Consider the following 14,186-nt stretch of genomic DNA (forward strand, 5'->3'; position numbering starts at 1 on the left):
GCACTTGGATTGGAGCAGAAGCTGTGCTCCACTCACCAGAAGTCTTAAGATCCTGTGGCGGGTGTTGTGGGTAGCTGGCGAGTGTCAGCCGACCCTGCGCCCCAGCTGCCCAGGTGTTTTTCTGACCGGAAGAGGGTTGTGGCCCTATGTAGGCCGGATTTCTCTCTCCCCAACCAGAGCAGTCTCAGGTCCCGCGTGATTGGACTGGAGCAGAAGCTGTGTTCCACTCACCAGCAGTCCCAAAATCCTGCTGCGGGGGTCGTGGGTAGCTGGCGGGTGTCAGGCAACCCTGCGCTCCTGCTACCCTGGCGCTGATCTGGCCGGATGAGGCCTGTGGCCCTACTCAGACCGGTTTCTGCTTCCCTAACTAATCCACTCTTATTTCAGGAGTGTGACTTTTTGAATATTTTCCTTGCATGAGGTTACTTTTTTAAGTGTATAGTAACCAGATTTTATTAGGAACTATTGTTAGAACTAATTAATTTATGTATTTGCAACTTGTGATTATAGTTGAAGACCAATGTTTCTGTGTGGAGCGAGCTGGAGTCGACCAAGGCTGTCATCATGGGAGAGGCCGCTGTGATGGAGATTGACACCTTCCCTCGAGGGGTCATCCTCATTTACCTCGTCATAGCCTTCTCGCCCTTCGGGTACTTCCTGGCAATCCACATCGTGGCGGAAAAAGAGAAAAAGTTAAAGGAATTTTTAAAGATAATGGGACTTCATGACACTGCTTTTTGGTATGTTTCCTGGCTTCCGATTTGGGATAATTAACAGTTGTATTAACTATACTGATCTTCAGCAGTTTCCTTTTACTTCCCAACCTGATGTGCTGATCCTGGTCCTTCTAATGGTTCCATTTTTCTTAGACTTTGAGACTAGTCAATTAGCTGCTTGTTTTATTGGAAGTTTCTGTTGACAGTGTATTTTATTTTACAACCTGTTTGAACCCTTGAGTCACGCATCATGTATATCATTGCATCACTGCATGGAAGATAGGACATCTCTAAAAACTAGAAGTTGACTACTAATGCCCTTTCCTGATATCAGAGCAGATACTCAACACTGAAAGCTTAGTTCACAGAAGAAGGTCTACACATGTAGCTTCCAGCTTCTTCTGCTCACTTGGAGCACAGTAAATTACATAAGGAGTGTGTAGGTAATTTATGGAGACACAGTGGAGAAAAAAGTTCCCGTAGGTAAGAGGTAATATATTAGCATTTTTATACAGTGCTAATTTTATAGAGACATGGATATTTATAAATAACTAAGTACTTTCCTCTCCTACTTCTTCTGTGTAATAAGACAATTTGTTTGTAAGCTGGCTGGCTTGTGCCTGACTATAATGCTAGCACTCAGGAATCAAGTCAGGAGGGCCTTGAGTCTGAGGCCAACCTATGCTAGATTGCCAGATGCTGTTTCAAACAAAAATTGGTTTCTTTTTAGCCTATTTAAGAGGAAGGTTAGCACTTTTAATGGAAACTATTAAGTTTATAATTTTTTATTATTGTATTTACAAAACAATTTTGTAAAACAAAAATGCATTTTATAATTTTTAAAAAAGATTTATTTTATTTATATGAGTAAACTGTAGCTGTCTTCAGAAACACCAGAAGAAGGCATCAGGTCCCATTATAGCTGGTCATGAACCACCATGTGGTTGCTGGAAATTGAACTCAGGACCTCTGGAAGATCAGTCACTGCTCTTAACTGCTGAGCCATCTCTCCAGCCCTCATTTTACAAATTTTTATTTGGTCTGTTGTAACATGTATAAAACTTTATGTTGTTAGTGGTATTATTATGTCTTAACATTTTCGCTGCTTTTTAAATTACAATTTCACGTGTATGGATGTTCTGCCCGCATGCCTGTATGAGCACTATGTGTATACAGTGTCTGCAGAAGCTGGAAGAGGCGTTTGGATTCCCTGGAACTTGAGTTCTAGATAGTTCTTAGCCATCACACTGGTCCTAGGAATCAACCCAGGCCATCTGCAAGAGCAACAGTGGTTGTAACCACTGAGCCATCTCTCCAGCCCCCCCCCCCTTCTCTGCTTTTTTTGAGAGAGGGTCTCCTCAAGTAACTCTGTCTTGGAGCTTCCTAGGTGAATCAGGCTGGCCTTGAACTCACAGGAACTCGCCTTCTTCTGCCTCCTGAGTGCTGGGATTAAAGGTGTGCATTAGTACACCCACCTTTTGTTTTTCTTAAATGTTCTAGAAATGGCCTTTAAAATGCATTGTATTATTATTTTTGTATTGAAATTGCTAGGTAAATTTAGCTCTAAGTACTTAATATGTATCAACTCAATTAAATATTTTAAATAAATTTGAAGTTTTCTTTAAAATGATTTTTCAATGCTAATGGGAAAATAAATAAAATGTGAAATTAAATACTCATGGTAATTCCACTGAGCTCTGACTGAAGGGAAAACTTGAATTAAAATAGTGATTCTAGTTGATCTTATTAATCAGTACTCACATTGTATAAGTATGGTAATTATTGCTATTAATTGGTAAGGACATTTGGGTTTATGATAACCAAAGCCATCAGGGGTATAAGCATAGTTCATTTCATAAAGAAAATAATTGTATTGACTTAGCAAACACTTGCATTTTAAGAGAATCAGAGATGCCAGTGCTCTCAGGCTTTTGAGAGTTTGAGCTTTAAATTTAGCATGCATTGCTATTGAATTGTAAAGCTTTTGACTCAGAGATCATTTTATCTCTGTCAGTCACATCCACCTGCAGCTTGGCTAGTCCTTTATTCTTCACTTCCTAACATTAGTGTTCGGTGCAGGAACACACGCAGATAAAGTGATTTGAAGAACAAATGGCGTTTAGTGTAGAGTGGTTTGTTCACTCCCGGAGCCTGCTCATTTCACAGCAGTGTGTTTGCACTTCCATCGTAGGCTTTCCTGGGTTCTTCTGTACGCAAGCTTGATTTTCCTCATGTCCCTGCTTATGGCCGTCATCGCCACAGCTTCTTCATTATTCCCTCAGAGTAGCAGCATTGTGATCTTTCTACTGTTCTTCTTATATGGATTGTCATCTGTGAGTATCTTACCTCGAAATGTCAGCGTACCTTGGTAATGAAGTTAAGATCTTTTTCTTTGGTTAACTTAGACAATTTTCCATTAATGATATTTTTACTAATAAGTTACAGATAAATAACTAAATAATACATGGCATAGTATTATATTATTATGTTTCTTAGAAAAATTTCAATACAATCTTGTGTTTAAATCTAACTTGTTTTGGTATATTATATTTTACACACTCGTCTTCTATTATTGTCTCTATTTGTCCTGTGAAAGATCACACACTGCTGCATATTTTTCTCCTTTCCTGAGGGCCTGACCTTTTCAAGTTAGTGTATTCTATAGGACAATTAGTTTTAAAGGTTTCAAGGTCGTCTTTTAAATGTAGTTCTTTAGTAGTCTTGATATTTATTTAATATATTGACTGAATACTGAATATAATGACTGACCTTTGTGTCATTATGATTGGTTTATGTGCCTGATGTATAGTTAAAGAATTTTACTGTCATTTCCATTCTTTAAAATAATAACTTATGAATAACTCATTTCCAGCATAATAGCCTAGTATATCACTTTTAACACCCAGTCTAAAGCCATAATAACCTAGTATATCACTTTTAACACCCAGTCTAAAGCCGGGTTCTTTGTCTGAAGGCTGCTGGGCGCCGACAGGATGGCTCTGGGTAGAGGGCTTGTCTTACAAAGATCAGGACCCGAGTCTAGGCTTTCTGCACCCACCTGACGCCTGGGTACAGCAGTGTGTGTGTCTGAAGCCTCAGTGTGGAGGTTGGGGATTGGGAGGTGAGGGCCCCAGAGCTAGCTAGCTAACACAGGGCTGTTGTGTAAATGTGGTTGCATTTCCCCGTCATACAGATCAAAGGTTATCATTAGTACTGTCCCTTATGGAAACAAAGCACCTTCCATAACAGAAACTGCGTTTTAGTAGCTGTACTTTTCCATGACTGTGTCTTTCCTTCATAAAAAAGTTAATTTTCCTTTGGGTCAGTATATACTGTATACAAATATACAGTAACCTTACATTTATGCTTTTTAGGTGTTTTTTGCTTTAATGCTGACGCCTCTTTTTAAAAAATCAAAACACGTGGGAGTCGTTGAGTTTTTTGTCACCGTGGTGTTTGGATTTGTCGGCCTGCTGATTGTCCTCATAGAAAGTTTCCCCAGGTCGCTGGTGTGGCTCTTCAGTCCTTTGTGTCAGTGTGCCTTTCTGATTGGCATTGCACAGGTGGGTCCTGCGTGCCCCCGCTGTTCCCCCACCCAGTACTTTCTCTTGGTGAGAGCCCAGGCAGCATCTTGTTCTGCCACAAGTATCACCTTTTGTTTGTAAACAAGCAACACTAGCATTTCATGAGGAAGGAATGTCAGAAGACTGAAACTCCATCAGAAAGAAATATACTACAGAGAACATTTTATATCTACTTTCTCTTAGAATTTCTCTAGTTTTAAGTTTTCAGTTAAATCTTGCTTATAAATTCCCCAGTCTTTGCTTTAGTGTATCTCAGATGCTGTTTTGGTGTAGCAACTCAGTTCATTGATGTTACTTATTTAAGTTACAGCTAGTCTTTATTGCTCTACTGTAAACATTTATAAATTTACTTGAGAAGAATGCTGGACAGAAAATCGTTCATGATACAGAACAAAGTTGTCAAGATGAAAATAGTAAACTATGCATTTATGGTGATTTTCTTGCTCTAGGACTGTGGGGTTGGCATTTATCTAAATAACATTTAGCGTTAGGACAGAACTGTCTTAGTTGTTCAGAGAACTAGCTACTCTTTCAGAGGGTCAAATTTCAATTTCCAGCACTCACATGGTGTCTTTCAAGTGGCTATAATTCTAGTTCCAGGGATCTGATGCCCCTTTCTGCTTTCATGGGCACCAGGCATACATGTGATGCTCATACATAAAATAAGAAAACAGATTTTAAAATTAAGAATATTTAGACTTATAAATTTTATTTTTATTTAATGAAAACAATTTCTTAAGGAACCATTTATAGGGTAGAGCATAAACTCAGTTATTGTACAAAGAAATATGATTTCATACTATATTTGATTTGTATTTGATGTTATATAGATGCTTTATGAGGTAACATTACAATAGATTATTTATAAGCACATTAAACAAGATTTAATTACTTAAGAGTTATTGTTCCACACTTTTAGACTGTCCCTCTTCTCTTCACAAAGTGAGACTATGGTCATAGGTTTTCTTTGGGAGTGACAGAATCCTTAGCTGTCATCTAATTGATCTCCCTCAGTTCACAGACGAGAGGACTGAAATGGAGGGTGGTAACATGAGTTTTCCCACACGGGCAGAGCTTGTACCTGAGCCAGCCTTCGCCTCCAGAACATCTCACAGCAGCGCATGTGCCTACTATGTGTGCTTTAGAGTAACATTAACCAGACACCGTCTTAGCGCTGCACACATGCTGACCATAATTTTATCCTGCAACATTTATTTGGTTCTGTTTTTTTTAGGTGTTTAGCATTCCACCTTACTTTTATCTCCTTTGTTTCATCCCATTAGAATTAAATGACTCAGGGAGTGTTGTATACAGGCTTATGAAGCACCAACTGGGAAAAGCAATAATTAAAAGGCGAGCATAGTGGTGCATTTCTTTAATCTCAGCATCCCCTCCTTTAGTAAGGAGGCAGAAGCAGGTAGATCTCTGTGAGACCAAGGCCAGCCTGGTCTACATAGAGAGATCCTGTCTCAAAAAACAAAACAAACAAAAAACCCCCTGCACAGAATAGAAATTATGATAAAGTGAATCTTTTAGTTGAACTTGTTTTTTGATCTGTTTTCCTTATAAGAGCACATTACAGGGGAATGCCAGGGCTAGGAAGCGGGAGTGAGTGGGTTGGGTAGCAGGGCAGCGGGAGGGTTTAGGGGGCTTTGGGGATAACATTTGAAATGTAAATGAAGAAAATATCTAATAAAAAAATTTTAAAAAGAAGCATGTTGCTAATTACTTTTTAAATAATTCTGTTTTTAACAAATTTAAATAATTTGTTAATTTTAAATAATTCTGGATTTAACAAATTATGCTTAGTAATATTAGCTTTGTTTTAATCATTTTTTTATGGAATAAACTTGGTCTGTGTTTCTTTTTCTCCTTTAGGTCATGCATTTAGAAGATTTTAATGAGGGTGCCTTATTTTCTAATTTGACTGAAGGTCCCTATCCTCTAATTATTACTATTATCATGCTAGCTCTTGACAGTGTGTTCTATGTCCTCCTGGCTGTGTATCTCGACCAAGTCATTCCAGGTATGTGGCTGATTACTATAAAGATTCTAAAGTAATTTTGCTCATATACTATCAATTTAATTTTTCTCCTAGCCAGAGTATTTTACAGCACATTGATGGTTCAATTTGCTCTTAAGCAATATATATATGTGTATGTGTATGTATATATACATACATATATATATATATATGCATATACTCACAATATATAGTATATTGCATATTCACTAGCCCTTTGTGAACATGAAGGGACTGTGTAACAAGAGAGATGTTTGTTTTGACAGTCTACCTGCACTTCACAACTTAATTCTTCATTATATTAATCCTTTTAAATATTTTGTTTTACCCTCTAAGATCCAAAGCAGCCTCATAACTCCACTTTTTAACTTTTTAAAACTTAGCTTTATTTTTAAAGATTAAAAACCAATTACATCATGTCTCCTTTCACTTTCCTCCAATTCTTTCCATGCACCCCCAACCCCTGCCCCAAATTCATGGCCTCTTTGTTTTTTTGAGACAGGGTTTCTCTGTGTAGCCCTGGCTGTCTTGAAACTCATTGTATAGACCAGGCTGGCCTTGAACTCAAAGATCCACCTGTCTTTTTCCCAAGTGCTGGGATTAAAGGTGTGCACCACCATTGCCTGGCGTTGACCTCTTTTTTGTTATAGTAGTTATATTTTCTATATTCCAGGCCTGTGTAATATGGTAACTACTAGTTAATATGACTTTAGTTAATTAATTTATACTAGTTTTCTTTGAGACAAGGTTTGCTGATCTAACTTGCTATGTAGCTTCTGCTGGCCTTGAACTCTGCCTGCCTCTGCTTCCAAGTGCTTGGATGGAAGGTGTGCTGCCCTACCCATGGAATGGGGCTTCTAATTTAAAGTTAAATAAGGTGACTTACTATGATTTAAGTATGCTTTCAAAATAATTTGTGTAACTCAGGTTTCAATGTTTATTTTTAGGGGAATTTGGCTTGAGGAGGTCATCTTTGTACTTTTTAAAGCCATCGTATTGGTCAAAAAACAAAAGAAACTATAAGGAGCTATCAGAGGGCAACATTAATGGCAATATTAGTCTCAATGAAATTGTTGAGCCCGTTTCTTCAGAATTTATAGGGAAAGAAGCTATAAGGTATGTTTAATGTTTAGGTGTAGGTAGAACTGCTGATGGAAATTGTGACAGACATTTAAATCTTATGTTACACTATCATAGAAGAGACCGGACGAGAAAATCTGCATCGTAGGCAGTTTGGTTGTGCTTACACGAAGTGACATCTCGTTTATATCTCCTGTACTAATGTAAGAAGCATTTGATTAGTGAACAGTGAGGACAGTCTGTAAACTCGTTGAAACAGTGCTTCACTTCAGCTGTCTCAGCCTGAGCCCGAGTGGGCGATGCCTAAAGTGGATCCCGAATGGATTCCTATAGCCTCCAGATGACCGTGCCCTTCAGGTCGGGGCCACTTGGTTCTTTGTTTTAGCAGGAAGGTGGTTTATTATTTTTCCTATTAAATATTTCAGCCTTTCCTCCTCTATATTTTTTATGCAAATTTATTCTTATTTTGGACATGTGATTTCAATACGTCTCTCCAGTTTCCCCCATCCAATTTTTCTCCTCAAATTTGAATAACTGTTACCTTACTCTGTGTATGCAACCCTGTCTTAATAGTGTGGAAAGTGTCTTGTATTGCTAGAGATGTATAGCTAGTTCAAAATTTAAAAGTTACACCTTAAAACAAGACAGCTTGGATAAAAATTTCATATATGCTAACACATGTGATTATAAAATTTCATATATAATTTTAATATGAATCTGTGTTTTTCAGAATAAGTGGTATTCAGAAATCCTATAGAAAGAAAACTGAGAACGTGGAGGCTTTGAGAAGTAAGTGGCTGGCCCAGGACTTAGTCCATAGCATCGTAGTACAGACAGAGAACCAGTCTGCATCGTTACTGTGAAAGTTAAATTTACCTGTTAAGATTTGCTGTCTTCCCATTAGAGACACTTGATGTGACTAATGTTGATAGTAAAACTTATGACATGGGAGCTATAAAGCCAGAAAGTAGTATCTGTTGCCGTGAAAATACCTATCAGTTGCTGGAGGCTCCGGAAAGAAGTCATTATCCCTCCACTTACTGGGAGCCTTTGCTTCCTGAACCAACACTCTTCTGCACAAAGGATAAAGGAATGGGTGTGCTGCCAAAAAAAAAAAAGAAGAAGAAAAAAGAAAATACCTAACAATTTGAACCAGAACCAGTTTATGTTCTATTCTGGTTCAATGAATATTATATTTTATTATTGTGTACATGCATAGGCATTACTTATATGGTTGTAAGATTCTTTGTGTGTGTGTGAAGTCTGTCTGGAGAATTGGAGTACGTTTAGCAATGTGTCAGTATCTCCAAGGATCTGTAAAATACACTTACACACTGACATTTGTCACTCGAGAGACTGTATTCTGGTAGGGCCCAGCAGTGTGTCAGTGTGCTTCTGTCTTACGTCGGCCCAGGGGATAAGGCATCTTGCCATCCCTTCGCTGGACATTTGAATGTTCGTTTTAAGTAGTACCTACTTAAGGTTTTTATTTTTAATATTTTAGGTTCATGGCCTTTGTTAGATAAAGGTACTCAAATATTCTATTCCGATATGAAGCCTGCCTTTTGGTTATGAACAGTATGCTTCAATGAGTATAAACAATTCTTAAATTATACCCAGTACACAAGCCTCATCATTTCTGGCTACAGTGCCATTGGTGACAAATGATCCTTCTGTGGTTTACTAAACATTAAAGGTTATCTGTGACCTCCAGTGTGAGGTATTCAACTGGAAGTTGTTGCCAATGCCAAGAAGCAAGAGAAGGAAATAAGAGATCCGTAGGCTGTCAGGAAGCAAATGAAGTCACAAGTCTCTGTAGTCTATAGAGTGAAACTGAAAGTCTGTTTAGAAAGGTGACAATATAAGCTGATATAGAAAGTCATTGGGTGCGTGCATCCCACCACCAAGGAATTGAAAATTAAAATAAAAACACCAAGATACTTTGTGGGTATCAGACAAAAATGTAGAAGACTTGTATCTTAAAAAGTACAGATTATTGCTGACAAGAACTAGACAGGTAGAAATACCATGTTTAAGGGTCAGAAGAATGAATGTATACATGCAAATTCTATCCATATTTTGTAGATTCACACTCAGATAAAATTCTATTAGATTTTTTTGTTTATTTTGAAAAATGGATTCTGAAATTATATATTTTAAGATTTCATATAAATGCTTTAATAGCTAAGACAGTGTAAGTTTGGCATAAAAGAAACTGCAAACTCAGTGAAATAGAGAAGACAGAAATATTGCTTATATTTTATGTATAATTAAATTTTCATTAAAGTTTAAAACAAAACAAAGACTATAAAAACATGACCTGTGATCCACTGTAGACAAAAACAAGTGGAGATGAGTCATATAGCCAAATACAAACTTAAAATGACATAAACCCCAAAGAATGAAAAACAGGACAAATATCGGGAAACTTGATTAAACAAAAGTTTTCTAGGTATGACTCCAAAACCATGAACTTTAACCAACTGAAAATCAGAGTCTCCTGCTTCTTGTCCGCCCGTGTGGCGCCTTTCTGTACTCGCTCACCCTCTCAGCTTCTGGGATCGGTTTCTAACTTTGCTCCTTTCGTTCGTTTATTTAACTTATCTTCAGATACCTTGGAGAGAGAAATATCTGTATTAATTTCCTTGACAACTCTTAGAAGTCAGTACACAGAAAACCTTCAAATATTTTGTATGTGCCTTAATTCTTAGTGTCAGAGCAAATCAATAACCGATTTTTTTACATTTCCTGCTATTGATATCACTGACTATGGCTAGACTACTTTTTTTTTTCTTTTTCTTTTGTTTTTGTTTTCGAGACAGGGTTTCTCTGTGTAGCTCTGGCTGTCCTGGAACTCACTCTGTAGACCAGGCTGGCCTCGAACTCAGAAATCTGCCTGCCTCTGCCTCTACCTCCTAAGTGCTGGGATTAAAGGCGTGTGCCGCCACGCCCGGTTTATGTCTAGACTACTTAATCCGCTTAAACTATGTTGGTAACTTTATGCACTGAAGTTTGCCTTCCTTAAGATCATATGGAATTATGAAATACTTTATAGAGCTGAACAGATACATACAAATTTGAGCCTTATTTTTTTCCATGAACTAGATTTGTCATTTGACATATATGAAGGTCAGATTACTGCACTGCTGGGCCACAGTGGAACAGGAAAAAGCACACTGATGAATATTCTGTGTGGACTATGTCCACCTTCTGATGGTAAGAGTTTTCTCACTTGAGAAAAATCTCCTGTTTTTTTTAGTATTATTAGCTAAGGAGTCACCGTGTGTAGCAATTGTTTGTCCTCTTTGCATGTGTACTAGATGATTTAAGTGGGTGATTTGGAATAGCTGTTTATCTGCGAGGAAGTTTTTTCCATACTAGATACACTTATTTTTAAAATAAAATATTGGTTCCATGATATTTATTAAAGCAAAAATTATTAATTTTTAACTTTATTTACTTTTAAAAAAATTTATTTTATATAACCATTTCCACCACATATTTATATGAGTACATATCTTTATTTCTTATTTGCATGAAAGAATAAATCAGTAACTAATTAGAAATTAAATTACCATTGGACACCCCACAAATATCTCAATATGCAGCCAAAGGAAAGAATGGTAACTTTCCAACTAATAGTAACACTGTGTTCTAAAATCAGATTTAAACAGCTGTACCTCAAAGGTACAAGATTATTATCTTGGCCTGGGATTATGTTATAGGTGTAAGCTCTGTGTGGAAGCCACGTGTTTCTGCAATCACTGAATAGTGTCTGTGAAGTCAATGTTATCATAAAGGGACCAGATTGTATCGACTCTGCATTTCAACTTTGTAAATGAGACTTAACTTTCAAAATTCGTTTGGCTTGTTCTTTATTTTTACTTGAGATGTTCTTAGACGTTAGTCATGACCTCTTACACTTTGACTTTTAGAGTTCTCCATGCAATGCCACATTGACTTAGTTCTTCTTAAGTCAAGCAGGCTATCATTCAAATCTGATACCTGAATTATCAGTTTGATTCAGTTGAGATAAGATAGCTGGAATTCAAGGCATTCTGATGGTCAAGATCAACCATACAACCAGCTTGTACATGATTGATGGAGCCTGCTCAGAGTCTCGTAGGACTGGCTGTGTAAAACACTGTGGTTGACCCATGAGCACTGTTGGTGTAATGCTATATGTTTTATGTTAAGCTTGTAGGTTACTATTGCTCGTTCTCCTGTATAATATGCCTTGGGAATGAAGGCAAATGAGGTTGAAATATAATTGAAAATATACAACCAGTACTGTCAAAGTGAGAATATATCTCCCAAGTTTATATTAATTCTGGCTTTGTGTAAGCATTGTAACAAAACGAGTAAGTTAGTAGGCACATCAGAACATGCATTTCTAACATTCTATGTCTCTAATGTAAATTTAAATTATTTTGCTTTTAGGGTTTGCTTCTATATATGGACACAGAGTCTCTGAAATAGATGAGATGTTTGAAGCAAGAAAAATGATTGGCATATGTCCACAGTCAGATATAAACTTTGATGTTCTGACAGTAGAAGAAAATTTATCCATTTTGGCTTCAATCAAAGGAATACCAGCCAACAATATAATTCAAGAAGTATGCTATTTATATATCAACCATCACTGTATTTCCTACACGTTAATATGCTTTACACAGTAAATATGCTTGACGACCTAAACATAAAGCCCTCTAGGCCAGTAAAGAGAAAATGGGAAGAACTGGATGGGTTTGCAGTGCATACATTAGTACCTGTGAATGGTCCTCCTTTCCTCCTGAGGGCACTCCCTCCCCTGTCCTCCCTCCCTCCCCTGCCCTCCCTCCCTCCCCTGCCCTCCCTCCCTCCCCTGCCCTCCCTTCCTCCCCTGTCCTCCCTCCCTCCCCTGCCCTCCCTCCCTCCCCTGCCCTCCCTCCCTCCCCTGCCCTCCCTTCCTCCCCTGTCCTCCCTCCCTCCTGCTCTGCCTTCACCCCTCGCAGCTCTGAGCCTCAGCACACACAGAGCCTTCATCCTCATCCAGAAGGCACAAAATCAAAGCAGACTTTCCCCTAAGAACCTTGTTACTTATTACTTTCAAAACTATATATAATATTTGTAAAAATAAAGCACATCCTCACTTAACATTTTAAAGTTGATATTAAAAATAATTTTAAAATCATACTGCTTAAATGATGCTTAAAATAGTACTTCAGAACTTAAAATATGTAAGAACTAATTTTGATGACTATGGAAATGATATGATTGTTGGCAGAAACTTGTTCCCACTGTACCTTTACAGGTGCAGAAAGTGTTGCTGGATCTGGACATGCAAGCCATCAAAGATAATCAAGCGAAAAAATTAAGCGGTGGCCAGAAAAGGAAGCTGTCTGTAGGAATTGCAGTTCTCGGGAACCCAAAGGTGAATTCAGGGCGGATTCCACTGATGAGGTCACTTTAAGTAGTGCTAGGTTAGAGATGTGGCTTAGTGCTTAAGCCACTAAGTGCTTACTTATCCAGGGGGCCTGCATTCAGTTTCCAGCACCAGCCTGGCAGCTTAAAGCTGTTTCTAGCTCCAGTTCTGAGAGATCTGATCCAGTTTTTTGGCCTGTGGTTAACCAGGGATACATGCAGTATACAGACATATATACATGCATAATACTCATATATATGCAATACTCATGCATAAAACATAAGAAATTTAAAAAGTTAGAACAAGAAAAAATTAAAGGGTTAATTGAGTTAGTCACTGTTTGGTGCAGTGATTTTATGCATGTTTCTGTTCTCTGGCCTGTAAAGACAGAAGCAGCCTCACCTTACACACTATTAAAAAGCTCATGTGTGTGCTTACGGCAGAGAGCCTACGGAAACCGCTGCCTTGCTGTGTTCCCCCTTTCTGCTGTAACATGGGGTCAGGATGGATTTGACCCTTTATTAATTGGACTTCCTGCTAGCACCCTGTCATGCTTTTTAAATTAAAAACAAGTTGAAGCCAGATAAGGAGGCACAGCCTATAGTCCAGTACTCCAGAAGCTGAGCCAGAAAGATCATGAATTCAAGGCCAGTCTAGGCTGCATAGTGAGAGTCTGTCGTAATGAACAGTGCCCTCAGAAAGTCTCTAAGAATCAATTCCTCTACTTACAGATTTAATCACATACAGCAATAGATGTAACATTTTTGCCATATTTTGTCTGATTGTCATACCAGTGTCTTACATATAAATAACCAAGCACCATTGCATACACTAGCAAGATTGTGCTGATAGGACCCTGATATAGCTGTCTCTTGTGAGACTACGCTGGGGCCTAGCAAACACAGAAGTGGATGCTCACAGTCAGCTATTGGATGGATCACAGGGCTCCCAATGGAGGAGCTAGAGAAAATACCGAAGGAGCTAAAGGGACCTGCAACCCTATAGGTGGAACAACATTATGAACTAACCAGTACCCCGGAGCTCTTGACTCTAGCTGCATATGTATCAAAAGATGGCCTAGTCGGCCATCAGTGGAAAGAGAGGCCCATTGGACTTGCAAACTTTATATGCCCCAGTACAGGGGAATGCCAAGGCCAAAAAGTGGGAGTGGGTAGGTAAGGGGGTGGGGGGGGAGGGTATGGGGGACTTTTGGGATAGCATTGGAAATGTAAATGAGGAAAATACCTAATAAATAAATAAATAAATAAATAACCAAGGAAAAGATTCATTCACAATTTTAAACATTTATACAAACTTTAAGAGAGATTTTTTTGGGTGAAAATATTAACTTGAAATAGGGAAAATTTCCACCATCTATA

The 14,186-nt window shown here is 38.2% G+C and overlaps 1 protein-coding gene across 3 annotated transcripts in view; it reads left to right on the plus strand.

Moving 5' to 3' along the window:
• Abca5 (ATP binding cassette subfamily A member 5) overlaps positions 1–14,186 on the plus strand; it is a 73,887-nt gene that overhangs the window by 25,526 nt on the left and 34,175 nt on the right. For all 3 annotated transcript variants that reach the window (XM_029483791.2, XM_021176497.2, XM_021176498.3), the window contains 9 exons: positions 511–740; positions 2,908–3,049; positions 4,091–4,279; positions 6,179–6,326; positions 7,271–7,439; positions 8,134–8,192; positions 10,509–10,619; positions 11,844–12,019; positions 12,697–12,816. In XM_029483791.2, coding sequence (XP_029339651.1) covers positions 511–740; positions 2,908–3,049; positions 4,091–4,279; positions 6,179–6,326; positions 7,271–7,439; positions 8,134–8,192; positions 10,509–10,619; positions 11,844–12,019; positions 12,697–12,816 — 1,344 coding nt within the window. The remainder of the gene's footprint in view (positions 1–510; positions 741–2,907; positions 3,050–4,090; positions 4,280–6,178; positions 6,327–7,270; positions 7,440–8,133; positions 8,193–10,508; positions 10,620–11,843; positions 12,020–12,696; positions 12,817–14,186) is intronic.

The sequence above is a fragment of the Mus caroli genome, unplaced genomic scaffold, assembly GCF_978045245.1.
Source record: "Mus caroli unplaced genomic scaffold, Mus_caroli_1 scaffold_13, whole genome shotgun sequence".
In the NCBI taxonomy this organism is placed as follows: domain Eukaryota; kingdom Metazoa; phylum Chordata; class Mammalia; order Rodentia; family Muridae; genus Mus; species Mus caroli.